Source organism: Microcaecilia unicolor, chromosome 5, assembly GCF_901765095.1.
Source record: "Microcaecilia unicolor chromosome 5, aMicUni1.1, whole genome shotgun sequence".
Lineage (NCBI taxonomy): Eukaryota > Metazoa > Chordata > Amphibia > Gymnophiona > Siphonopidae > Microcaecilia > Microcaecilia unicolor.
The window spans coordinates 61,751,870-61,779,655 of record NC_044035.1 but is presented as its reverse complement, the minus strand read 5'-3'; the positions used below and the strand labels follow the sequence as shown (position 1 = coordinate 61,779,655).

At 44.4% G+C, this 27,786-nt stretch overlaps 1 protein-coding gene across 1 annotated transcript in view; it reads right to left on the bottom strand.

Annotated features, from left to right (window-relative positions):
• The window catches only part of LOC115470067 (WASH complex subunit 2A-like), a 211,934-nt gene extending 196,105 nt beyond the window's left edge, over positions 1–15,829 (bottom strand). The window contains exons 1-4 of the mRNA XM_030202955.1: positions 15,732–15,829; positions 15,327–15,463; positions 8,261–8,425; positions 7,717–7,782 (exon numbers count right to left, since the gene is read on the bottom strand). Of these exons, the coding sequence (XP_030058815.1) occupies positions 7,717–7,782; positions 8,261–8,425; positions 15,327–15,443 (348 nt within the window). The 5' untranslated portion in view covers positions 15,444–15,463; positions 15,732–15,829. The remainder of the gene's footprint in view (positions 1–7,716; positions 7,783–8,260; positions 8,426–15,326; positions 15,464–15,731) is intronic.
• Between the last annotated feature and the right edge of the window lie 11,957 nt (positions 15,830–27,786).

The following is a 27,786-nucleotide window of genomic DNA, read 5'->3' as shown; positions in this document are numbered from 1 at the left end:
GGCAGGAAGGAAGGCACTGTGCGAATAGTCACTCCTGCCTCAGTGAACTGCAGAAAAGGCTCTCGACATGAGAGTGCCTGGAGCTCGGAAACTCTTCTGGCTGAAGTGATAGCCACCAAAAAGACTGCTTTCAACGTCAGGTCTTTCAGAGATGCCCTCGACAAGGGTTCAAAAGGCGGCTTCTGTAATGCTCTTAGCACCAGGTTGAGATTCCATGCAGGCACCACCGAGTGCAGAGGAGGGCGCAGGTGACTAACTCCCTTGAGAAAACGCACCACATCTGGCTGCGAAGCCAGGGAAGCACCCTTCAGGCGGCCCCTGAAGCAAGCCAGGGCCGCTACCTGGACTTTAAGGGAACTGAGCGACAGGCCTTTCTCCAGACCTTCTTGCAGGAATGCCAACACTGAAGAAATTGGAGCAGTGAATGGAGAACATGAGCCTGCTTCACACCACGCTGCAGAGGTACGCCAAACCCTGGCGTAAGCAGTAGAAGTAGAGCGCTTCCTCGCTCTCAGCATAGTGGTGATGACCTTGTCTGAGAAGCCCTTCTTCCTCAGACGCTGCCGCTCAATAGCCAGGCCGTAAGACCAAAGGGGGAGGGATCCTCCATCACCACGAGACCCTGATGTAACAGACCCTGCTCCACTGGCAGCCGCAGAGGATCGTCGACTGAGAGCCTGATCAAGTCCGCATACCAGGGACGTCTGGGCCAATCCGGACCCACCAGAATTACCCTGCCCGGATGCTTTGCCACCCAGTCTAGCACCCTGCCCAACATGGGCCAGGGCGGGAACACATAGAGGAGCTCTTGTGTCGGCCACTGTTGGAGAAGAGCATCTACTCCCAGGGATCGAGGGTCCCGTCCTCTGCTGAAAAAGCGCGGCACTTGGCAATTGGCCGATGACGCCGTCAGATCTAGGCTCGGCTGGTCCCAGCGCTTCGTGATGCCCAAGAACGCCTGAGCAGATAACTGCCACTCTCCGGGCTCCAAGGTATGGCGACTGAGAAAGTCCGCCTTGACATTCATGACTCCGGCAATGTGGGCTGCTGACAGCTGTTCCAGGTTCGCTTCCGCCCACTGGCATAGATTCATGGCCTCCTTGGCTAGAGGGGCGCTCTTGGTACCTCCCTGGCGGTTGACATAGGCCACAGCCGTGGCATTGTCCGACAGGACCCGTACTGGCTTCAACGCCAGTACCGGGATGAACTCCAAAAGCGCCAACCGAATGGCTCTGAGTTCCAGGAGGTTGATAGACCACTTTGCCTCTGCAGGAGACCAGAGCCCCTGCGCTGTCCTTCCCAAGCAGTGGGCTCCCCAGCCCGACAAAGAGGCGTCCGTCGTGACGACAATCCACTCCGGGGTCACCAGAGGCATTCCTGCAGACAACTTGTCTGTCTGCGTCCACCAGCTCAGCGCCTTGCGCACTGCTGGGTCCAAGGGAAGGTGCACAGCATAATCCTCCGACATCGGAGTCCAGCGCTGCAGCAGAGTGTTGTAGTGGTCTCATATGAGCCCTGGCCCAGGGCATTACTTCCATCGTGGCCGTCATAGAGCCCAACAGCTGCACATAGTCCCAAACCCGAAGAGGAGAGGCTACTAGGAACTGGTCCACCTGAGCCTGAAGCTTGACAATCCGATTGTCTGGCAGGAACACTCTGCCCACTTGGGTGTCGAATCGAACTCCCAGATAATCCAGGGACTGAGTTGGGCGCAGCTGGCTTTTCTCCCAGTTGATGATCCACCCCAGGGAGCTCAAAAGAGCAACCACCCGGTTCACAGCTTTGCCGCACTCTGCATAAGAGGGGGCTCGGATCAACCAGTCGTCCAGATAAGGATGGACTTGTACTCCTTCCTTCTTCAGGAAGGCCGCGATGACCACCATTACTTTGGAGAAGGTCCGCGGAGCAGTAGCCAACCCGAACGGGAGGGCTCTGAACTGGAAGTGTCGGCCCAGTACTGCAAAACACAGAAAGCGTTGATGAGGAGGCCAGATGGGAATATGCAAGTACGCTTCCTTGATGTCCAAGGATGCCAGGTACTCCCCTGCCTTCACTGCCGCTATAACAGAGCGGAGAGTCTCCATGCGAAAGTGCCGAACTTTCAAGGCCCGATTGACCCCTTTGAGGTTGAGGATAGGCCGTACAGAACCTCCTTTCTTTGGTACCACAAAGTAAATGGAGTAACGTCCCTTGCCAAGCTGATTTTCTGGCACCGGAACGACCGCACCCAGGCGGATCAGATTGTCCAAGGTCTGCTGCACTGCCACAGCTTTGACCGGAGACTTGCAGGGAGAGAGTACAAACCCGTCTCTTAAGGGTCGGCAGAACTCTAGCTTGTAGCCGTCTCTGATGACTTCCAGCACCCAAGCGTCTGAAGTTATTGTGGTCCACTCGCCCAGAAACAAGGACAGCCGTCCTCCAATCTGCACTGGGGCGTGGACCAAGGCCCCGTCATTGGGTACGAGACCCTGGGGGAGGACTGGAGGGAGCACCTCCGGGACGGCGGTCTCTGCGAAAGGAATGCTGCTTGGGGGAGAAGTTCCTCTTGAAGGAAGAGGAGGCAGAAGAGCCCGACCTGCCCGGGCGGTACCGACGGGCTTCCTGAAACCGTCCTCTGGAGGTACCGGGGCGAGTACTAGCCCGAGCCCTGACCTCTGGTAACTTCTTGCCCTTAGACGTGCCGAGATCGGTCACGATTTTGTCCAGCTCGACCCCAAAGAGCAGCTTGCCTTTAAAAGGCAATCTAGCCAGGTGGGATTTAGAGGCGTGGTCAGCAGACCAATGCTTCAGCCAAAGCCACCGCCGCGCAGAGATTGTCTGAGCCATGCCTTTAGCTGAGGCCCTCAAGACATCATACAGCAAGTCTGCCAAATAGGCCAAGCCCGATTCCAGGGCCGGCCAATCAGCCCTCAAGGAATGATCCGAGGGGGAAGCCCGCTGCACCATAGTCAGGCGCAAACTGAGGCCTGCAAACTTAAAGCAGCCGCCTCAAAGGACGACCTTAAGGCCGCCTCCAATCTTCTGTCTTGGGCGTCCTTTAGGGCCGTGCCACCTTCCACCGGCAACGCCGTTTTCTTAGTCACCGCAGTGATTAAAGAATCCACGGTAGGCCACAGATAGGCCTCACGTTCACTTTCAGGCAAAGGATAGAGGCGGGACATAGCCCTAGCCACTTTAAGGCTCGCTTCCGGGACATCCCATTGAGCCGAAATTAAGGTGTGCATGGCATCATGCACGTGGAAGGTTCTAGGCGGGCGCTTCGTCCCCAGCATAATGGCAGAGACAACAGGGGCTGAGGGAGATACGTCCTCCGGAGAGGAAATCTTCAAAATGCCCATGGCCTGCACTAACAGGTTGGGCAAATCCTCTGAGCTAAAGAGCCGCGCTGCAGAGGGGTCATCCGCTCCATCCGAGCGGGGATCCGTCTCCTCCAAGGAATCCGCAAAGGACCGTTGGGAGAACTCAGAAACGCTGCCCTCATCTACATCGGAGGAGACAAAGAGGCTCATTTTCAAAGCACTTAGCCTCCCAAAGTTCCATAGAAACCTATGGAACTTAGCCTCCCAAAGTGCTTTGAAAATATGCCTCAAAGTCCTCCAAGGCCTGGGAATCAACCCGAGGGCGTTTACCTCCGGGGGCCTCAACCTCTTTACCAGACGAGGGAGCAGGGGCAGCGTTTTGCATAAGGAAGGCCTGATGCAGCAGCAAAACAAACTCGGGGGAGAAACCCCCCAGACTGTGCACTTCCGCAGCCTGGGCTACAGCCCTAGACGCACCCTCAACCGGCGCTCGCAAGAGCGGGGGAGAGACATGCTGCGCATCCAAGATGGCGTCCGGCACGACACTCCGCGAAGGAGCCGCGCGGGAAGAACGGTGCTTAACTTTAGCCGCTTTTGTGCCGTCGCCCAAATTAAGGGTGTTCATAGCATTAACGTCTCCCACCTCAAGGGCGGCCCAAGAAGAAGCCGTCCGAGCTGCGTGGCCGGCCAAGATGGCGGAGGCGAGGAGCGGGGGATGGGCGTTTATGGCGGGAAAAATCGCCACACCGGAGGAAGGACCGGGACACTCATCGGTCACGAAACTGTCACCCAACAAGGGCGAATCAGACTTTAAGACCCCCGCATCCCCTCTAGAAGCGCACAAGCGATCCGGGGAGCGACTCTTTGCACCCTCGCCCTCCGACGCCATAGGCCACGTGGAGATCAATCGGGGAACCCCCTGCCCGCTATAAAAAGGTAAAAATTACCTGCTTTCCGCTCCGAGCTGTAACGACCTGGTGTCCCAGTGAGTAGCTGCAATAAACGTTTAAATAAACGTCGAAATAAACGCCTTTAAGGACGTTCAAAATTTTTTATTTTTTTTTTTAACGGAGCCAGCGGGAGGGGGGAGAAAAGGAGGGACCTGGCGCCACCAGGTTTGCACTTGCTCAAGAAGAGCCCTCAACCCCAGGCACTCAACAAAACCTAAAAATTAGGCTTGGAGGCCTAGCCAGAGCTGCTGCTGTGTGTGACCACCACCTGCTGAGATAGAGAACATACTGAGGAGTTTCCGGCAGCACATGACCACATATAGGGAGGCAAAAGTTTGCTCTCTATCTCCACCTGCTGGTAGATGGACACAACCCACCAGTCTATGGATTGATCAGCATGATGATATGGAAAGTGGAATTAGAAAAAGGTACAAAGAAGGGCGACAACAATGATAAAGGGAATGGGATGGATTCCCTATGTGGAAAGGCTAAAGCAGCTAGGGCTCTTCAGCTTGGAGAAAAGACAGCTAAGGGGAGAAATGATGGGAAAGATCTATAAAATAATGAGTGGAGCAGAATGAGTAGACATGAATCGCTTGTTTACTCTTTCCAAAAATACTAGTACCAGGTGGCACGGAATGAAAGTATAAAAAACAAATTGAAGAAAATATTTCTTCACTCAATGTGTAATTAAACTTTGGAAAATGAGCAAGCAGATCAGTATATTATCCAAAATATTTTATTGAAGATACCATATTTAAGACAGTTGCAACTGGGCAACTGTCTTAAATACAGTATCTTCAATAAAATATTTTGGTTAATATACTGATCTGCTTGCTCATTTTCCATGTTGGATTTCGCAGATCGTTTGCCTTGCTGTTTTCTGGGACCCTAATTAAACTTTGGAATTCATTGGCAGAGAATGTAGTAAAAGCAGTTACCTTAGCGGGGTTTAAAAAAGGTCTGGATAACTTCCTAAAAGAAAAGTCCATAAGCCTTTATTAAGATGGACTTGGGGAAAATCCACAACATATTTCTAGGATAAGCAGCATAAAATGTTTTGGTATCTTCTCAGGTAATTGTAGCTTGTATTGGCCACTGCTGGAAACAGGATATTGGACTTGATGGACCTTCGGTCTGTTCCTGTATGGCAACACTTCTGCTCTTATGTAGAGATTTCTGGTGAAGACTGGTATTCCTACTGTTTCTTATATAAAAGGTAGTACTCATATGGTAAGCATCTTTTCTGATCAAAATGTCCAAATAATTATCTCATGAAAATCATGCTGTATTTTAAAGAATAAATTTTTGTCTCTTGTATTGAGTCATGCATGAAAATCATTGAACTCATCAAGGTCGCAATGCCAGAGTAAACAAATATTACTGATACATCTTTTGTAAAAACAAATGTTATTTCTAAGTGGGTGGTCTTGCAAAAAATGTGCTTTCAAAGTTGGCCATATACAAATTGGCAATATCAGGGGCCATTGTCGCTCTCATGGCTGTAACCTTTACCTGTTAGTAAAAGACTTCCTGAAATTTGAAATAACTCTTTGTGAGGGCAAAGCTTGCAAGAGCAAAAATAAAGTGATTGGGAATTCAGTGATTTTCAGTGTTACCTCTTATGTTTTTTTTCAATGACTAGAAGGTCCTCAATCTGCAGAGTGACTAATATAATGTCAGACAGGTCTCCATCAAACTCACTGAAAAGATTAATCATATGTGACAAATCCCTCACATAGGAAACACAATCTGTGGTACAAAAGGATGCACAAAAAAGTCAACAAAACGTGAAAGAGGTTCTAGGATAGAACCATTACCAGATACTACAGGTCTCTCAGGAGGGTCTGTCAAAGACTTGTGGATTTTGGGTAGCATATAAATGATAGGAATAACCAGGTGCTTTGTGACCAAATTACTCTCCTTTGGAGTCAGATGACTAGCTTTAGTGGCTATATCGTCCCCGTCTCATCTGCCCGCAACCTCGGTGTCATCTTCGACTCCTCCCTCTTTTTCTCTGCGCATATCCAGCAGATAGCCAAGACCTGTCGCTTCTTCCTCTACAACATTAGCAAAATCCGCCCTTTCCTCTCTGAGCACACCACCAGAACTCTCATCCACTCTCTCATTACCTCTCGCCTTGACTACTGCAACCTACTCCTCACTGGTCTCCCACTTAGCCACCTATCCCCTCTTCAGTCCGTTCAGAACTCTGCTGCACGTCTTATCTTCCGCCTGAACCGATACACTCATATCACCCCTCTCCTCAAGTCACTTCATTGGCTTCCGATCAGGTACCGCATTCAGTTCAAGCTTCTGCTACTAACCTACAAATGTACTCGATCTGCAGCCCCTCCTTACCTCTCAACTCTCATCTCCCCTTATGTTCCTACCCGTAACCTCCGCTCTCAAGACAAATCCCTCCTTTCAGTACCCTTCTCCACCACCGCCAACTCCAGGCTCCGCCCTTTCTGCCTCGCCTCACTCCATGCGTGGAACAAACTCCCCGAGCCCATAAGCCAGGCCCCCTCCCTGCCCATCTTCAAATCACTGCTTAAAGCCCACCTCTTCAATGTCGCCTTCGGCACCTAACCACTACACCTCTACTCAGGAAATCTAGACTGCCCCAACTTGACATTTCATCCTTTAGATTGTAAGCTCCTTTGAGCAGGGACCGTCCTTCTTTGTTTAATTTGTACAGCGCTGCGTAACCCTAGTAGCGCTCTAGAAATGTTAAGTAGTAGTAGTAGTAGTATATTTACATTTTCAGTGATGTCTTAATATTTCTTGAGTGAGATCTGAATCGAGCGGGGAAATAATATTCCCTGTCATTTAGTTGTCTCTACCTCTGAAGCACAGACAGTTCTATTCAAGAAGGTTCTATTGTCAGCAGGCTTTATTTGGGAATTGTGAGGTAATGACCGAACAGCTATATGTTTATCCTTGGTTAGATTGGAAAAACATTGCTTTTTCTTTTGTTCTAGTTTTTCAATGTCATGCTGAACACACTGATCAAAGACATGTATCAAGGGGGTCTACTGGACCAGAGGGTATCTGATACATCTGCCTGAACAGACCCATTTTTAGAAAAAGAGTGAACAATTTGTAAATTCCATAGAAAACAAAATAATCCAACACGAGTCTAGTGGATGGTTCAAACAACAGCTGCTTTATTCTTGCTCTTGCAAGCAGTGCCCTCACAAAGAGTTATTTACAATTTCAGGAAGTCTTTTACCAACAGATAAAGGGTACAGCCACGGGGGCGACAATGGTCCCTGATATTGCCAATCTGTATATGGCCAGCTTTGAGAACTTGAATATTTAGATGCTTTATTTTAGTGAAACACAAATAATGCAATTTTGTAGTATTAAAATCTGTGTTATGTGCACTGAAATATGGAAGCTTTACTACAAATTTTATAATCCAATAATTAACAAAAGAGATGGCATTTATGTAAGTGGCAAACCTGGTCTTGCTTTTCGCCTGCTTCATGTCTGGGGACGGGTTCCTCAACTTCATCATCATATACCCTCTGTAAAGAAGTTAATTGGTAAATACTGAAACAAATATGTGTAAAATTGTACAGTGTTACTTTGCTGATATTATTCAGTATAATATTCTGTGATAATCCCATTAGTCCACATCATTTCAGGTGACAAAGAGCTGTATTTTCAAAGCACTTATACTTACAAAAAATTAGAAGCTGTCACTGTATAAACCAACCACTAAGAACGCTTTAAAGTTCATTCACTAACTATCTCAATAATATTTACTGAATGTATAATGAAAGATTCTGTTCAAATGCTTAGCGCAAAAAAACTGTAAACTATGTGAAGAGGAACCCTCATAAACAGACCTCAAGCCTACTGTATGGGACACTTGTAACTGCTATTTCAGGCTAAAACTCTACTTTATAATCACATAAAGTAGTCTTCAGCTAACCCAAGTGAACTGACAACCCTACTTAACACTGCCGTACTAAAAAATGGTACTGCCTTTATTTCACTTACATTCTCAATAAACTGAGTGTTGGACAACATAAGGAAGTCATTGAAGACACTGTGTAGGCGACAATCAGAGGCTTTTGTCTCATGAATCAGTTTGTCCAACTGCTTCTCAATTTCATGTGTCTGAGATATGGTTTGCTGAGAAAATTCTTGCAGAAAACGTAAAAGCTAAAATGGACATAAAAATCCAAAACATGTTAAAACAACAGAAGTTTCAGTTAAAAGCAGTGGCAATAAGTACTGTGTGTGAGTAATTAGTTTGAATAAGTACAGAGGGAGAGTAAAACCATTTTCACAGGAAAAACAGTGTTAACCCCCCCCCCCTCCCCCATTTCTTTTTTGAAGTAAAAGCATTTTTACGTGGGTAATAATAGCATGCCTACAGCACTACTATGCATCCAGTCTTTCCCACATCAAGGGGAAGTACTCCTGTGGACAGGGCTAAAGTTTAAGACCATGTGCATATTTTTGAATTTTGAAATGAATTTATGTATTTTGCATAGAAAACTAAATGCACAAATTATAAGGTGTAAATGTGTGAGGATACATCTATTTAGGGAATTTTCAAAGTTACACTTGTGTTTTCTCTAAGAAAATTAGTTTAAAAGTCAATGGGTAAAAAAGTACCTGAGAAATTTTAAGACTTCCTTCATTTGTGCAAATTTCTCAGGTACTTTTTTACCCATTGACTTTTAAACTAATTTTCTTAAAGAAAACACACATGTAACTTTGAAAATTCCCTAAATAAATGGGGTGCCTCCGGGACCAGGTTTGGGAACCACTGACTTAGTGTATCTTAGTGCAGGATTAGCATGTGAACCCTTATTACCTACAAGATAAATGGCGGTAAGTGCTCACATGCTAAGACCACCTTTTACAATGCTGTGGTAAAAAGTGGTTTTAGCATACCCAGGTCATTTTTACCGCAGCAAGAAAATGGCCAATACTAAAAATTAGCATGTGAGCACTTACCGCCATTTATCTTGTAGGTAATAAGGGTTCACATGCTAATCCCGAGCTAAGATACACTAAGTCAGTGGTTCCTAAACCTGGCCCCGGAGGCACCCCAGCCAGTCAGGTTTTCGGGATATCCACAATGAATATTCATAAATGATTTACATGCAGTAGAGAGTGCATGCAAATCTTTCTCATGAATATTCATTGTGGATATCCCAAAAATCTGACTGGCTGGGGTGCCTCCGGGACAAGGTTTAGGAACCACTGCACTAACTGATTAGCGCAGAAATGCTCACTCTGCCCTCCAGACATGCCCCCTCCACAAAAACTTAAAGAATATTTTTTGCGCACACACAAACCACACACTTTCAGAACTAATAAAATGGCTTAGCGTGTCCCGCAGTAAGCCCTTTTAAGCTGCAGTAAGTTCGATTATCTGCTTCTTTGGTTAGAGGTTCTTTTCCCCCCATTTCTATTAGAGCCTTTTTGAGAATTTCTTCATTGTCTGTTTACTTTAGACATTTTGTATTACATATATGTAAAATGCCACAACCTGAAACATGCACATGAAATCTTTTTAATTGACATTTCACAACTGATTTATTTGCTGTGCATATCCTTGCACCTTATGAGGTTAAACACTTTAAAAATGTTTAGTTTTTAATTTGACTTACTTAGGTATATTTCTTTGTTTCAGATGTAGCATATTGTACATGACTCTAGATTACACTAAGGGCTCTTTTTACTAAGCTGTGATAAGCATTACAGCATGCTTTTAATCTGCATTCAAAGAATGCTTCCCTTATCTTTCATCAGTCCTAAAAAAAAAAAAAATTCAGATTTTTACTTTTTTGCAATTATTTGTTGTACAAATATCTTAAGATGCAAAATAGTCCAACGGGGCCCATTTCACCATTCAAAAGGCTTCCTCAGGGGTTGCTATTATAAAAGTCGTTTTCCACATTCATGTCTTCTAACTGTATTCACATATCTTCTTGAGCTCCAGAAGATATTAACTGGGGGGGGGGGGGGGGGGGGGGGGGGCGGTTAGGACAGATGAAAGATAAAGGAACTAATCTTTGAATGCAGATGAAAAGTTCAATTATCTGCTTCTTTGAGTAGTAAAGTCCTTCACCCATTTATATTACAGCTTTTTCGAGAAATTTTCTGTTTACTTTAGACCTTACTGTTTGTATTAGTTTACATTTGGTCTAAGTTCATCTCTGATGATTTCAGTGAATATTTTTTTCATATGTGTCCCATTACCACCACATTTTCAAGACTATTAGGGAGGATGTGAATTCTTTTGGATACACTCAATACGCATGTATCCCACAAAGCAGACTATTTAGCTCCAGATGGAACTTTTTCAATGAAAAAAAGCCATCTTTCTAGAGATTTTCATTTTCTGATTTTATTATTTTACCAAGAATTTATGAGTGCTTATTACAGGAACAAGAACAGTAGGAAATTGGTGGTGAAAATGACTTTGTTTTTCTGATAAATATCCCAGTTTATTTTGGTAGACAGATTAAACTGGTCCTCCTTACCCCTCTTAATTTACACTCAGAGAAGCTTTTGCTACAACAGTACATCTGCACCACTTCCTGTGCTGTCATTACATAACTTAAAAATGCTATACAAACCCCTTGCACAAGTGGAAATGTTATGCAAGGATTTCTAGCCTGCCCTCCATAGACAACTGCTACTATTTATTAACTTGGTATTCTTAGTGGGCAAACAAGATGGAAGGGCACCCATGTTATCTAATTAACCAACAGCGCTGCCTTGATGTTAATTCAGAAGGCAGTATATCAAGATTTTTTTTTTTTTAATTACAGACCCACTAGTTTCTTCCTGCTTTTGTGTGCCCCCAACTCAACAGAAACCAGGGCTGGGATCTGGTGCCCTGAGCCTCCAACTGCAACTACCTAGGAATACCAACTTTTTCCTCTACCATCACAAAGCAGTGATCGTCCTAGACCAGGGGCCATATACAAGATTTCCTTCTGGAATCCTAAATCATGGGTCCTGAATCTGACCACTTATCAATGGCCATTACTCCCCTCCCCTACAGCAGAGTGAGGAGGGAAAGCTTCAAACACTACCTCCTCAGCATTCCCAACCCTGGCTGATACAGGGACCTCCTAAATAGCAGTGCGCAACACTTATCACTGAGCTACCAGCATTTTGGAGAATGAAGTCAGAAACCTTTTTCACTTGTCCCATTCTCTTCCAACTTTTTTTTTCCTTCCCCTCTATTATTTTTTCTCATTTCCTTTGTAGTCCAGCGCAATCTTCCTGCAGGTTGGGGTGTACCCTCTGATTCCTCCCCCCCCCCCCACTCCCGCAAACAATGAATTCCATGCATCATCAGGACAACCTTGTGCTTGGATTTTTTCCTGCCCTATCCACAGTCACGGGCTTTCTTACATGGTAGCCAGGGTTTTGCCATTTGATTTATGTCCTTGTGCCCAATAGGCTAATAGGATGGTAAGAATCAGGTGTATGGGCCTCAGGACATTACAACTGAAAGTCATTTAATTGAAATGCTATTATACCCTAGAAAAGGTACAAGTAATGTATAACCCTTAGGCGGCAAATAATATTAGGTGCTGAGGGGGTGATTTGGTTCTTTGTATGATACTACTAACACAGGGCTGCATTGGTTCCTCGGTGCCCCATGAGCTACTCCTTCCAGCCCTGCTTCAAGACCTCTGATGCTCCTCCATGCCCCAACAATAGATCCGGCTTTTCTGCTGGCCTGGAGACCTTCAATATTTCTTCCTGTCAAAGTGTACTCTTTGCAGCCCCAGTTCTTCCTTTATGCCCAGCTGCTGCTGCTGTTTCTGACCCGGCAGACAGAGGTTATGCTTTTTACTCACCACAGCAACCTGGCATAAAGGTTTTTTTTCAAGTCTTGTAATAGGTTATCACAACACTATGCACTTGTTGAGAATATTTCAACCTAGTCAATTTAGAGAGATCAATTGTTGCCTTTACTCTACACATCTAAGGATTATAAACTAAACATGTATTCTCCAAAACCAATATGATGCCACCTGGAGTACTGAAATGCTCCCTTTGGAATAACAGGCTTAACAAGGAAAAATGGAGATTTCAAATATATAGCAGTAACATTGCAAATGAAGATTTTGTCATGGTCTACAGAGAAACAATACATAGATCTTCCATGCAAGGCTGAAACAAATAAGAACCCAGGTTGTTTATAGCAATGAACATGTAATTATCTTCAGGGTCTGGAAAATTTCTCTATGATTTACTCATTATGCATTCCCATCACCTCCAACCCTATATTGTTTTGGGGAAGGGGCTGAAACGAAACAGTGGGAGTACACACTGAGTGCAATTCTTCCCTAGTGAGGGCACACCCCTCACCCCATTCCCTCCTTCATACCATCACTGCTAACCACCTCATGCATCTCTTCCCCACAACCTTGTCTCCGTAACCCTTTGTTTGCCAGGGCCTCAACTAGGGCCAAACAATATGGCCCCTTTCCTCTGCTGTGCCCCTATCAAGCCAAAGTCTTGCCCACAAAAATTACATTGGTATCTGATGACCAGGCAAATGGATTTTCAAGGGGGGGGGGGGGGGTGGGACACTTCACCTCTGCCAGCTCAAACTGAAATAATCTAGGTGTGTAGTTCGAAAAATATGGAAGAGGTGTACAAGCCAGACAAAATGCCTTTTTCCTCCCTTTCTTATGTTATTGTGATTTTTGTTTAACTACTAACCATACTGCTGCTTATGTCTGTAGCACTGCTAGATGTAGTTAGTGCTCGTAGGCGTAGTTTGGGATGGGAATGGTAGGCGGTGCACTCTCCCCCAACCCACCCAAAAAAAAGTTGCAGATACTTACACTGTACTTATCCTTCAGTCCCTGCTACCAATATGACTTCCCAAAATAAATCAAGCAATTACACCAATGGTACTGCTGAACAAAGAGAAGACTGTCCCTGGGAGTTTCTTTCAAGTATTCTATTCAGCAACATTAACCAGATACTGCTGCTGAATATTTCCTGTGACTGCTACCATACTATCTACACTATGCTGGTGTGGTCCGTGGCTTATTGTACCTCCACCAAAATGTTGTACGCCACTTTCAGCCAAAATTTGTTTTGGGATAATAGTGAGATACAAGAATGCATAAATAAATAAATCACACCCAACTTTAAATGTGGTTTATAGAATAGTGCTGAGCAGGGGGGTTTTCAGTGACAATTTTTTGTTGTTGTTGTTTGCGTGTGTGCCATATATAAAATTTAGTCCAAATATTGGGCTGTTGCCCACAGACCCGGTAATTTAAAGCAGAGCTGGTGCTTAAACGGCTAAAGGTAAGACGGAGGGTCAGTAGAAGAACTTAACGGTATGTATTTCTACTGATGTACCATAGAGGGGAGTTTGTGATTCTAAAATATTTTTTCTTATTCTGTGTAGGGGTCAGTCCTTGAAACAGCCCTAGAATAGGGCGAAACGTGCATGTCGGGCGTTAACATCAATCCCTGGGTCCAATACATCTAATTAAGATGAGTATTTGATGATAAAAATAAACGAAAATAAAAAGTTTTAAAATAGTAAATACGGAAACAAATCACGAATATTGCGAACCGGTGAAGAACTATGTGCAGGTTCCATTGCCATTAATAAAGATTGGCAGTGTGCACAACTGAGGTCACTAAGAAGTGGATATGCATTAAATGATTGATGAATGAAGTGTGGTGGTAAAGAAGCGAGGTGGTGGGAATGAATTACAACATTACAGTATGTTGTTACAGCATACGCTTAGAATAATTTCCCAACGTTAATGTATTATGCTCTCTCGCTGGCCATAATTAGATCTCACCTAAGGACTGATCTTTCTGAGGTTGCTTTTAAATCTTAATCCCTAGCTCTCCCTAGCCATAGCTTTGCTGATGTTTTGTCTAATAAGCTGGGGCAGTTATGTATATCTGTACAATAGAGCTTCCAAACTGAGGGTTGGGACCACAAAAAGTATCAAAAAACTCATATTTGGTGTCATGACCTGGGGTGGGCTTCATAGGCACAATATTATTCCGCATTCCTGGGGTCACACAATTTTATTTGGTGCCCATCATGGGGTCATGGTCACAAAAAGATTGACAAGCAATGCTGTACAGCACTAGCACTACCACTGTTAATTTGCTTGATTATTTTGGGAGGGCAAAGAGTAAGGAAGTTAATATAGGCAGAAGGAACTGAGGGCCAAGTTCAGCATTAGCATCTGCCACATTGGGGTAGGGGGAAGAGACCCATGCCCACCCCACCCTACATCTATGAGCACTATCTACATCTAACACAAAGATAAGCAGTAGTAGGGTTAGCAATCAGAGAATCACTATAACAACAATACATAAGATGGAAGAAAAAAAACATTTCAAACATATAGTTTGGCTTGTACAACTCTACAATTCTTTTCCTCATAAAACACCTAGATTATTCCAATTTGAGCCGACAGACATGAGCTTTCACCATGAAACGTTTTTTTGCCTGAAAAAAACAAAAAACAGTTCAAAATTTATATAACATATGAAATAGTACTACTACTAATCATATCTATACCTCTACTAGACATATGCAGCGCTATACATATTATACGCAGGTATAGTAGTATATCTTGCATAATACAACATGCATAAATACAAGATGTGTAGTTTGAGTTAAGTGATGTAGCAACCACATTAGGCCACTTTTAAAGGTAATAAATAAAAATCAAACAAAACAAAAAAGAAAATAAGATACCTTTTTATTGGGTTAAAGATACTTTTTTTTAGATTACCTTTCAAAGACAATACTTTCTGATCTGAAGAACTATATTGCCTTTGAAAGCTAAATCAAAAATGTATTATGTTAGTCAAATAATAAAAAGATATAATCTTTTATTTTGTTTTATTTTATTTCTACTTATTACTTGCAGTTTGGTATTACAGAACCGCTCACCTTATTATGCTGATCTCACAGTAACGCTAATAGAAAGCAAGAGTTTCTAACCCGTTGCATAAAAGACACTGCTCTTCCCTAAAACTCAAAACCCCGAGACTCACCCTTCGGGCCCAGAACTCATTGACTCACCCCAGCATCAGCTGCCAAGGACCAATTCTGACTGGTTTTGCGGACCTCTTCCACCGACCAAGCCCGTTCCCAAGCTAGCTCTTTGGGGGTCGCATCTAGTTCGCCAAGGCCATTCATTTTCACAAGGAGCTGTTCAACTAGAATAGAGAGAGCAAGTAAGTAAGCAGAAGCGACAGAAAGTCTCTTCTCACTGACGTCGGAGCGAAAGCAGATAGACCGGGAGTCCCGAACGTGACATCTCTACCTTGCGCACTACCACAAAGATACCAAGTCACACGCATTCGGGGAAATGGGAACCATCTCCCCTCCCCATGATCCGCCATCCCTCCCGCTACCTTCTGCACTCCTTGTCCGCGATCCGGCACCTCTCCCTCAAATACCCCCCTCCCAACACCAACTCATTACCTGAGGCCACCTACTAACAATCCCAGAGCTTTCCTTCTAAGATGCTCAGACCCTACAGTCTCACACAACTTTACTCTGACAGTAAGACATCTGACCCCGCCTTCTCGGAAACAGGAAGTTGCGTCAGAGAAGAGAGCGTGACTCTAGAGCAAGGAGGTTTAATAAACAGGAGAGGAAGCGAGCCTATCTGGTCCACAGTAAGCAAGGAAGCCAAGTAGGACAATCTATGTTTCCACTTCCCAGCGCAGCCGTCATCCCTGTTCACTCAAAACTAAGCAAGCAAACCTATGAGCTGCTGCATCCACATTGTCGGGGTTTATTATTATTATTATTATTATTATTGTTGGTACATCTGTAACAAGTCTAAAGGTGTTTCAATTAGGTAGGCTGTGCCTTAAAAGGTGGAGGACAAAGTTTTTGCTTTTTTTTTTTATTTACTTATTGGACAGCTTAAAATTTTTTTTAAATTATTAAACAGCAATTTAAAACTCCGTATTTTGTGCTCATTTTTCTACACTAAAAACTAAATAAATACACTGTATACAATACAGATGGCCAAATTTCAGTGAAGATATCCTGTTTCCTGATGGGTTTATCTTAAATGTTGTTGTAATCTACCTTGTGAAGCCTGATGTTATAAAGATGATGGACTATATTGAAATTAAATGGAAGTAGAATTAAACTCTCCTTTCAATGGGGCACATGGAATCACATCTTCATCTGTTTTGTAGAAGTTTACCTTTTAGAAAAGTATTTTCTGTCAATCAGATCTCTCATTTGTTGAAACATAACTAAATGGGCTATAAGCCCCCAATGCAGTCCATTGGTTTTCTTATATTTAATTCATGCGATGGCTTATACTGTGCCAAAACTGGAAATACAGTGAGACAGAATAATAGAATTCAGTAACATCCAAAACTTATTTTTTATGTTTTTAATCATTTTTATTAAAAGCAAAACATGTTGGTTGATAAGCTTCAAACAGAACAAGAAAAAAACAGTAAACCATCCAACAAGGCACAATAAAAACTTTCACAGAGAACATACCTCAAGAACCCTGCCTTCCCCTCCCTCCCTATAAGCCCACCTGACTGTTTCCACCCACCAAAATAACACAACAGATGTACAGATCAGTAGGACTCAAAGCATTTCATAACAAACACTGTCTCCACTGTATGTAAATCATTCTCATAAATATTCATTGTCGATATCCTGACAAACCTGACTGCTTTGGGCAGCTACAGGACCAGGTTATCCTAACTCTGTGATACTTTGTACCCATATATTGTAAGCTGCACTGAACCTGCCATCGAGCGGGAAAGACGGGGTATAAATGCTACAAATAAATAAAATAAAAACAAATAAAACTACCATAAGAGGCAGACACAGTCGTATAATTAACATTATAATTTTATTTGTATTTGGGTAATAACTGAGAAAATGCTATTCAAATTTATATTACAAAGCATGAAGTTGACTTGGTTAACATCTGCTGTATATCAACCAGTAGTAAATAATAGTAATCAACAATATTAAGTGCATTTTTATAATATATCACTGCATTCTTCAAAACAGAAGGATCAAGTTCCCACAAACTATCTTTCACTTTTGATCTAGGCACAGGAAAAAAAAAGAAGCTTTCAAATGCTCCCTGGTTTCAACTTAATACATGTTAAATGTGGGATATGAATGTCATAAATAAATAAATAGACAGAAACTCAATGTTGAACACCCGAGTCTCATAATATAATGTCTGTTTGCATTACCAGGAGAAAAAAAATCTCTGCACGAATATAACATGTTAGGGTGTTCCTGTAACCAGGCCCTCCAACTGATCACTGATTAAGATTTATAATAAATTACTACTCTACTTATGAACAGTTATTCCGCTATTATACTTCCTCTGTGTACATCCGTATGCTGCACAAGCTGACATATTTGAAAATATAAGTGAGATTATTTTTTTGTTACATTTGTACCCTGTGCTTTCCCACTCATGGCAGGCTCAATGTGGCTTATGTATTGTATACAGGTACTTATTTGTACCTGGGGCAATGGAGGGTTAAGTGACTTGCCCAGAGTCACAGGGAGCTGCCTGTGCCTGAAGTGGGAATTGAACTCAGTTCCTCAGGACCAAGGTCCACCACCCTAATCACTAGGCCACTCCTCCACACCAACAATAAAGAATGACAAGGTGGATGCAGCAGCTCATTGGTTTGCTTGCTCTGTTTTGAGTGAACAGGGATGATAGCTGTGCTGGGAAGGGGAAACTTAGAATGACCTAATTGGTTTCAGCGTTCTGACATCACTTCATCTCCTGTCTATTAAACCTCCTTGCTCTAGAGCAAGGGGGTTTGGTTGGCAAGGAGGTTAGATAAAAGAGGAGACTTAGAGGGGCATAATCGAATGTGAACACCCATTTCCATGGGCGCCTATCTCCGAGGACGGGTACACGAAGGGGCGGGACAGACCGTGTTTTCTAAAAAGATGGGCGTCCATCTTTTGTTTCGATAATACGGTTGGAGCTGGGCAAATGCATCGGATTTGTGTGGATTTGAGCTGGGCGGTATCGGTTTTCAGCGATAATGGAAACCGAAGGCGCCCAGCTCAAAAACGAACAACTCCAAGGCATTTGGTCATGGGAGGGGCCAGGATTCGTACTGCACTGGTCCCCCTCACATGCCAGGACACCAACCGGGCACCCTAGGGGGCACTGCAGTGGACTTCATAAAATGCTTCCAGGTGCATAGCTCCCTTACCTTCGGTGCTGAGCCCCCCAAATCCCCCCCCAAACCCACTCCCCACAACTCTACACCATTACCATAGCACTTATGGATGAAGGGGGCAACCTAGATGTGGGTACAGTGGGCTTTGGGGGTGGTTTGGAGGGTTCCCATTTACCTGCACAGGTGTAACAGGTAGGGGAGGGATGGGCCTGGGTCCACCTGCCTGAAGTCCACTGCACCCACTAACAACTGCTCCAGGGTCCTGTATACTGCTGTGATGGAGTTGGGTATGACATTTGAGGCTGGCATACAGGCTGGAAAAAAAAGTTTTTAAAGTTCTTTTTTTTTTGGTGGGAGGGGGTTAGTGACCACTGGGGGAATCAGGGGAGGTCATCCCCGATTCCCTCCGGTGGTCATCTGGGCAGTTGGGGCACTTTTTGGGGACTTGTTTGTGAAAAAAAAGGGTCCAAAAAAAAGTGGCCCAAATTCTCGCTTCTGCCGCCCTTCTTTTTTCCATTATCAGACAAGCGCGCCTATCTCTGCTCGGCCGATAAACCCACCCCAGTCCCGCCTTCACCATGCCTCCGACATGCCCCCATCAACTTTGTTCGTTCCCGTGACAGACTGCAGCTGGAGGCGCCCAAAATTGGCTTTCGATTATAACGATTTGGGCGCCCATGAGAGAAAGGTGCCCATCTCCCGATTTGGGTTGAAATATGGGCGTCTTTCTCTTTCGAAAATAAGCTGGATAGTGAGCTCATCTAGTCTATTGTATGAGCTGAAGCCAGCAGACGGAGCTTCCCGGCAGTAGGCCGAGCTTGCTGCAGGTATCTTACATCCAAAACTATAGCAAACGCTATTGAAAACAATAGGAAAAGATTATTAGAAATAAATGACTGCCTATACCTGGTCCATCTGTAAAAAGTCTAAAGCTGTTCCATTTGGATAGGCAATGCCTTAAAAGGCAAGATTTTTTTTTATTTTACAGCTTTTTAATTTACCTGAAAGCTTCCCATATGTAATATGTTGATATAAATATCATGAAATAAAAATTTAATATCACTAAAACAGCTTAAAAATTGTTGTAGCTGGTAGAAACAGCAGTTTAAACTCTGTATTTTGTGCTCATTTTTCTACACTGTTCTGTACAATACAGATGGCCAATTTCAGTGGAAATATCCTGTTTCCGGATGGGTTAATAAGTACATAAGTATTGCCATACTGGGACAGACCGGCGGTCCATCAAGCTCAGCATCCTGTTTCCAACAGTGGCCAATGCAGGCAGTGGTGTGCTGGTAAATGTTTAACAACAGGCTCTCTCCCCGGTCCCCCTCTGCACCCCCCTCCGTCCCCCTCTGCGCCCCCCCAAATTGCAGAGCTGGCTATAGCCGGGGAGAGAGCCTGGGGGAGGGTGGCAATGCATTACTCCAGGAAAAAAAAATTATATGATCCCAGGTTCCAATCTAATTCATGTTTAATGTGCGATAAAATGCCATAAATAAGTAAATAAATATAAACTTTTAATGTTGAGCACCTGATTCTCAAAGTGAACATTTTCCAAACACTATAATGAAAATAAAATGATTTTTTTCTACCTTTGTTGTCTGGTGACTGTTTTTCTGATCATGCTGGCCCAGTATCCGATTCTGCTGCAATCTGTCCTCTTAACTCCATTTCCAGGGCTTCCTTTCCATTTATTTCTTTCCTTTCCTCCTTTCTTCTTCATTTCTGGTCCTCAGCTTCTGTCTATTTTCTTCATCCATGTGCAGTTTTTCTCCTCTCTTCCTTTTCCCTCATCTCATCTCCTTCCTCACTCTTCCCTCCCCTCCATCCATGTCCAGCATTTCTTCTCTCTCCCCTCTTCTCCCCTGCCCTCCATCCACCCATGTCCAGCGACCCTTCTCTCCCTCTGCCCTGCATGCACCCATACCCAGTGACCCTCCTTTCCCCTGCCCTCCATCCACCCATGTCCAGCAGTGACCCTCCTCTCCCCTGCCCTGCATGCACCCATACCCAGTGATCCTCCTTTCCTCTGCCCTCCATCCACCCATGTCCAGCAGCGACCCTTCTCTCCTCTGCCCTGCATGCACCCATACCCAGTGACCCTCCTTTCCCCTGCCCTCCATCCACCCATGTCCAGCAGTGACCCTCCTCTCCCCTGCCCTGCATGCACCCTTACCCAGCGACCCTTCTCTCCCCTCCATCCACCCATGCCCAGTGACTCCCTTCTCTCCCCTGCCACCCCTCCCAAGTTGTTCACCGGCGACTTCTCCTCCCTCCCTCCGGATCCGTCCCTCACCGACCTGACTCTTCTAATTCTTCGGGTCAGGCAGTCTTGCCTGCCTGCTACCAGAGCTGACTCTCCCCTGCAAGTTCGCGCTTCAAAATGGCCGCCGAGCTATATACCGGAGACTTAATTGAACGCTGACATTGAGATCCAGGAAGTGCAGGATGTTTGTAGCCACAGCATGATCTCATGATAATAGAGAAGTTTGTGGCTTTCAGCACGATAAAGATAAGTTAATTTTTTCTGCACCAGATTAAGCTCTTTGTATGAGTGATGCAGTTTGTTAGTAGCACTGGATGGAAGTGATAGTGCATTTAGAAAATATAAATATAAAAAGAAAAAGTATATTTGCTGCACAGAGATATTCACAAGACATTTGAAGTATCAAATATATTAAAGGACACTAATGTTAGGCAAGTTGGGTGCACTATCGGTGGTTGGGGGCAGTCGATGATTATACATAGTCACAAAAGCAGAGGCTTGCAAGAAGCACGCTACAAAGTGCCTGTGTGACGGTATGAGACGTCCCCTTATCAAAGAATAGATGGTTGGTTGAGCTATAGTCGCTCTATCCACAGTTTGCTGTGTATGTTTCAAGCATTATAAGGTGGAGTGTTGCCATTTTTTGCTATTTTTTGATTAGTATCCCAGAAATAAGCAGTGGATTTTCCCCAAGTCCATTTTAATAATGGTCTATGGACTTTTCCTTTAGGAAGCCATCCAAACCTTTTTTAAACTCCACTAAGCTAACTGCCTTTACCACATTCTCTGGCAACAAATTCCAGAATTTAATTACACGTTGAGTGAAGAAAAAGTTTCTCTGATTTGTTTTACATTTACTACTTTGTAGCTTCATCGAATGCCACCTAGTCCTAGTATTTTTGGAAAGAGTAAACAGACGCTTCACGTCTACCCTTTCCACTCCACTCATTATTTTATAGACCTCTATCATATCTCCCCTCAGCCGTCTTTTCTCCAAGCTGAAGCGCCCTATCCGCTTTAGTCTTTCCTCATAGGGAAGTCATCCCATCCCCTTTATCATTTTTTTGTCGTCCTTCTCTGCACCTTTTCTAATTCCACTATCAGGCTTATTTTCGAAAGAGAAGGGTGCCCATCTTTCGACACAAATCAGGAGATTTATTTATTTGTGGCATTTATACCCCACTCTTTCCCGCTCAATAGCAGGTTCAATGCGGCTTACTTAGTATGGTACAAAGTATCACAGAGATAATACAGGGATGGAAACAATGTATCAAAGAAATGACAAAGTATCATAGAGATAATACAGGGATGGAAACAATGTATCAAAGAGATGACATAATTACTTAGATTAGGTTCAGTATGGTACGATGTGTCACAGAAATGATACAAAGTATAGAACAAAGTGTCGCAGGGACGGCATAATTTCATAGAGTGGGATAATTACATTGAGTGGGACAGTGGTAAGAGATGTGTTGAAGGGATTGTAGTGTGGGTGATATAGTGGAGTGGAGTTGTGTTTGAGAGTTAGGACAGGTTGTAGGCTTGTTTGAAGAGGTAAGTCTTCAGCAGTTTTCGGAAGGGTAGATGCTCAGTGGTTTTTCGGATGTGTCGAGGTATGGCGTTCCAGAGTTGGCTGCCAATTACAGAGAAGTTGGATGCGTAGGGTCCTTCTCCCAGGGTCGCCCAAATTAGTATAACCGAAAGCCGATTTTGGGCGTCCTCAACTGCTTTCCATCGCAGGGACGACCAAAGTTCACGGGTGCATGTCGGAAGCATACCGAAGGCGGGACTGGGGCGTGCTTAACACATGGGCGTCCTCGGCCGATAATGGAAAAAAGAAGGGTGTCCCTGACAAGCACTTGGCTGACTTTACTTGGTCCATTTTTTCTTGTGACCAAGCCTTGAAAAGGTGCCCGAACTGACCAGATGACCACCGGAGGGAATCGGGGATGACCTCCCCTTACTCCCCCAGTGGTCACTAACCCCTTACCACCCTAAAGAAAACCTTTTAAAAATATTTTTTGCCAGCCTCTATGCCAGACTTAAATGTCATACCCAGCTCCCTGACAGCAGTATGCAGGTCCCTGGAGCAGTTTTAGTGGGTACTGCAGTGCACTTCAGACAGGCCACCCAGGCCCATACCTCCCCTACCTGTTACGTTTGTGGAGGAAACGGCGAGCCCTCCAAAACCCACCAGAATCCCACTGTACCCACATCTAGGTGCCCCCCTTCACCCCTTAGGGCTATGGTAGTGTTGTATAGTTGTGGGGAGTGGGTTTTAGGGGGGTTTGGGGGGCTCAGCACCCAAGGTAAGGGAGCTATGCACCTGGGAGCATTTAATGAAGTCCACTGCAGTGACATGTCCTGGCATGTCAGGGGGACCAGTGCAGTACGAATGCTGGCTCCTCCCATGATCAAAGGGCTTGGATTTGATCGTTTCTGAGATGAGCGTCCTCGGTTTCCATTATCGCTGAAAACCAGGGACGACCATCTCTAAGGACGACCATCTCTAAGGTCGACCTAAATGTTGAGATTTGGGCGTCCCCAACCGTATTATCGAAATGAAAGATGGCTGTCCATCTTGTTTCGATAATATGGGTTTCCCCGCCCCTTCACGGGGACGTCCTGCGAGGACGTCCTGAGCAAAACTAGGGCACCCGTTCAATTATGCCCCTTCACATCTTTTTTGAGATGCGGTGACCAGAGTTGAACACAATATTCGGGGTGCAGTCGCACCATGGAGTGATACAAAGGCATTATAACATCCTCATTTTTGTTTTCTATTTCTTTCCTAGTAATATCTAACATTCAATTTGCTTTCATAGCCACCGCAGCACACTGAGCAGAAGGTTTCAACGTATCATCAACAACAACGCCTAGATCCCTTTCTTGGTCGGTGACTCCTAACGTGGAACCTTGCATTACGTAGCTATAATATGGGTTCCACTTTCCCACATACATCACTTTGCACGTGCTCACATTAAATGTCATCTGCCATTTAGATGCCTAGTCTCCCAGTCTCGTAAGGTCCCCTTGTAATTTTTCACAATCCTCTCTCGATTTAACAACTTTGAATAAGTTTGTGTCGTCAGCAAATTTAATTACCTCACTAGTTACTCCCATCTCTAGGTCATTTACAAATATGTTAAAAAGCAGCGGTCCCAGCACAGACCCCATGGGGAACCACACTAACTATCGTTCTCCATTGAGAATACTGACCATTTGACCCTACTCTCTGTTTTCTATCTTTTAACCAATTTTTAATCCAAAATAGGACACTATCCCATGACTCTCCAATTTCCTCTGGAGTCTTTCATGAGGTACTTTGTCAAACGCATTTTGAAAATCCAGATACACAATATCAACCGGCTCACCTTTATCCACATGTTTGTTCACCCCTTCAGTGTAATAGATTGGTAAGGCAAGATTTCCCTTCACTAAATCCATGTTGACTTTGTCTCATTAATCCATGCTTTTGAATATGCTCTCTAATTTTGTTCTTTATAATAGTCTCTACCATTTTGCCCGGCACTGATGTCAGGCTCGCTGGTCTATAATTTCCTGGATCACCTCTGGAACATTTTTAAAAAATCAGCATTACATTGGCCACCCTCCAATCTTCCGGTACCATGCTCAATTTTAAAGATAAATTGCAAGTTCATTTTTCAATTCTATCAGTACTCTGGGATGGATACCATCCGGTCCAGGAGATTTTCTACTCTTCAGTTTGTCAAATTGCCCCATTACATCCTCCAGGTTTATAGAGATTTCATTCAGTTCATCTTAAATGTTGTTGCAAACTGTCTTGGAAAGCCTGGTGTTATAAAGATTGGAAGTAAAATTAAACTCTCCTTTCATTGGTGCACATGAAATCACATCTTCATCTCTTTTGTTGAAGTTTACCTTTTTAGATAAACAAATAGATTATTCTGTTTTGAACATGTTTCAGGAGCAAGTGGTTTTATAAGTCAAAGTAAAAATAAATACTTTGTTTCATGCAGGTCTCTTTTGTTTAAACATAATTAAACGTAGGGTTGCCATACTTCTGGTTTTACCCAGACATGTCCGCTTTATGAGGATATGGCTGGGCAACTGGGCGGGTTTTGCCAGCCTGCCCGTTTTTCCAGATTTGTGGACAAATGGGCAGGCTGGACTCACGGTGTCCTATCCTCCCCTCCCCTCCTTTACCTTAGTGTGGTGCCCTGGTGGTCTACTGACCAAAATATAAGAAAAACAATGGACTGCATTAAGTATTTATAGCCCATTTAGTTAGGGTTATCATATTTGCCCTAAGTAAAAAGAGGACACATGTCCTGCCCCCAGTTACACCCATGCCACACCCCCTGTCACACCCTTTTCAGCCCCTTGTCACACCCCACCCCGTCCACTGTCACACCCCACCTGCTCCCTGTCACTTTGACCCCCCCCCCAAAGAAAGCCAGATTCCCTCTCTCTCACCCATGTAGATTCCCTCCCCAATTTTCCAGCCTCCCTCTACACACATGACTCCATTCACTATCCCTTCCCTCTTTTCCTTTACCTTAGTGTGGTGCCCTGGAGGTCTAGTGACCTCTTTGGGGCAGGAAAGAGCCCTTTCGTTCCTGCCCGGCGCGTCTGCAGACTGTCTTTCTTCCAGTGCCGATTCAAAATGGCTGCTGAGAGTTCAAGCGGCGGCCTCATGAGACTTCCACAGAAGTCTTGCAAGATCACTGCTTGTTTTCAGTGGGACACAGCAGCGATTGGATTTAAGCTAAGTGACATGTAGCTGTAACCACCGGGACTGATGATTATGATCGTTTAGATGCAAAATCTGCAATAAGAGAATTGTAAAGAATTGAGTATAGTGACATTCTGTGATCTACATAATATATGAACTTGCTTGTCATACAAACCCCGAGACACTAAGCCATTGTGGAGTTTTTTTGAGTCAGATGATGGTTCGCCGGGCCCATGCCTTATAGTCTGGAATTCTTGGGCTGGCTGGGTGGCGTTACTGAAGCTTTTTTCTCCACTACAAACCATAGTGAATCGTTATAGCGGGGGTGATAGTTTGTTCTCTTATTTATATATATGCACAATAGGTGTGAGGCTGTGGTTTGAGTTTCTAGTTATTTTTAGAGCTTGAGTGAACTAGTAGACAGTATAAGTTATCACAAGAACAAAATATAAGAAAACCAGTGGACTGCATTAGGGGCTTATAGCCCATTTAGTTATGTTTAAACAAAGGAAATCTGCATGAAACAAAATATGTATTGTTATTTTGACTTATAAAACCACTTGTCCCTGAAACATGCTCAAAAAAAGAAAATAATCCATTTGTGTATCTAAAATGTAAACTTCTACAAAACAGATAAAGATATGATTCTAGCAGGCTTATTTTCAAAAGAGAAGGGTGCCCATCTTTCGACACAAATTGGGAGATGGGCATACTTCTCTCAGGGTCGCCCAAATCGGCATAATCGAAAGCCGATTTTGGGCGTCCCCAACTGCTTCCCGTCACGGGGATGACCAAAGTTCACGGGGGCGTGTCGGAGGTGTAGCGAAGGTAGGACTGGGGCGTGCCTAACAGATGGGCGTCCTCGAGCGATAATGGAAAAACAAAGGGCGTCCCCGATGAGCACTTGGGCGACTTTACTTGGCCCATTTTTTTCTTACAACCAAGCCTCAAAAAGGTGCCCGAACTGACCAGATGACCACCGGAGGGAATTCGGGGATGACCTCCGCTTACTCCCCCAGTGGTGACTAACCCCCTCCCACCCTGAAAAAAAAACTTTAAAAATTTTTTTGCCAGCCTCAAATATCATACTGAGGTCCATCGCAGCAGTATGCAGGTCCCTGGGGGAGGGGGGGGGGAGGTGTGTGTGTGTCAGCAGAGGCATAGCAAAGGATTGGACATCCTTCTTCAAACATTTTGGACATCCTGAACTGCCCCCCCCCCCACACACACACACACAGGGATGGCCAAATTTCAAGGGAGTAGAGTGGAGTGGAGGAGTGGCCTAGTAGTTAGAGCACTGGTCTTGTAATCCAGAGGTGGTCGTTTCAAATCCCACTGCTGCTACTTGTGATCCAAAATCCAAATAAATAAATAAAGGGGATGTCGGAGGCATAGCAAATGCATGGACGTCCTTCTCACAGAAACATCCACATTTTGGATGTCCTCAACTGCCGTCGCAGGGACGGAGGCATAGCGAAGGACGTCCTTCACCCATACTCAAAAAAAAGACGTCCCTGATGAGCACTTGGACATTTTCAACTGGACTTGTGCTTTTTAAAGGTTGTAGACTGCAATTTATTTAAGGTTGTAGACGGCTATTATGCACGCAGCTTGTCTGCTTGGCTGCTCTGCACTGGCTTCCCCTCCTTAGGAAGGAAATCATGTGCAAATGAGCTAACAGCGAGCAGCTCATTTGCATGCGATTTCCTTCATGCATGCCCGTTCCTTTCCGAATCGCTAAGGGATCGGTAAGGGAAGGGCTTTTTCCGTTCAGTTAGTGCATCAGTTAGTCTACTGCAGTGCCCCCTAGGGTGCCCGGTTGGTGTCCTGGCACTACGAATGCTGGCTCCTCCCATGACCAAATGAGTTGGATTTGGTTGTTTTTGAGATGGGCGTCCTTGGTTTCCATTATCACCGAAAACCGGGGACGACCATCTCAACATTTATGTCGACCATCTCTAAGGTTGACCTAAATGTTGAGATTTGGGCATCCCCAACCGTATTATCGAAACGAAAGATGGCCGCCCATCTTGTTTCGATAATACGGGTTTCCCCACCCTGTTACGGAGCCATCCTGCGAGGACAGCCCCAGGAAAACTTGGGTGCCCCGTTCGATTATGCCCCTCACACGTTTCCCAATGAAAGGAGAGCTTAATTTTACTTCCATTTCATTTCAATATATTCTATCTTTACCAGGCTTCCCAAGGCAGATTACAACCTATCAGGAAACAGAATATCCTCACTGAAATATGGCCATCTGTATTGTATAGAACAGTATAGAAAAAGAGCACAAAATACAAATTTTATAAGTGTTGTTTCTACCAATTACAATAATTTTTTAAA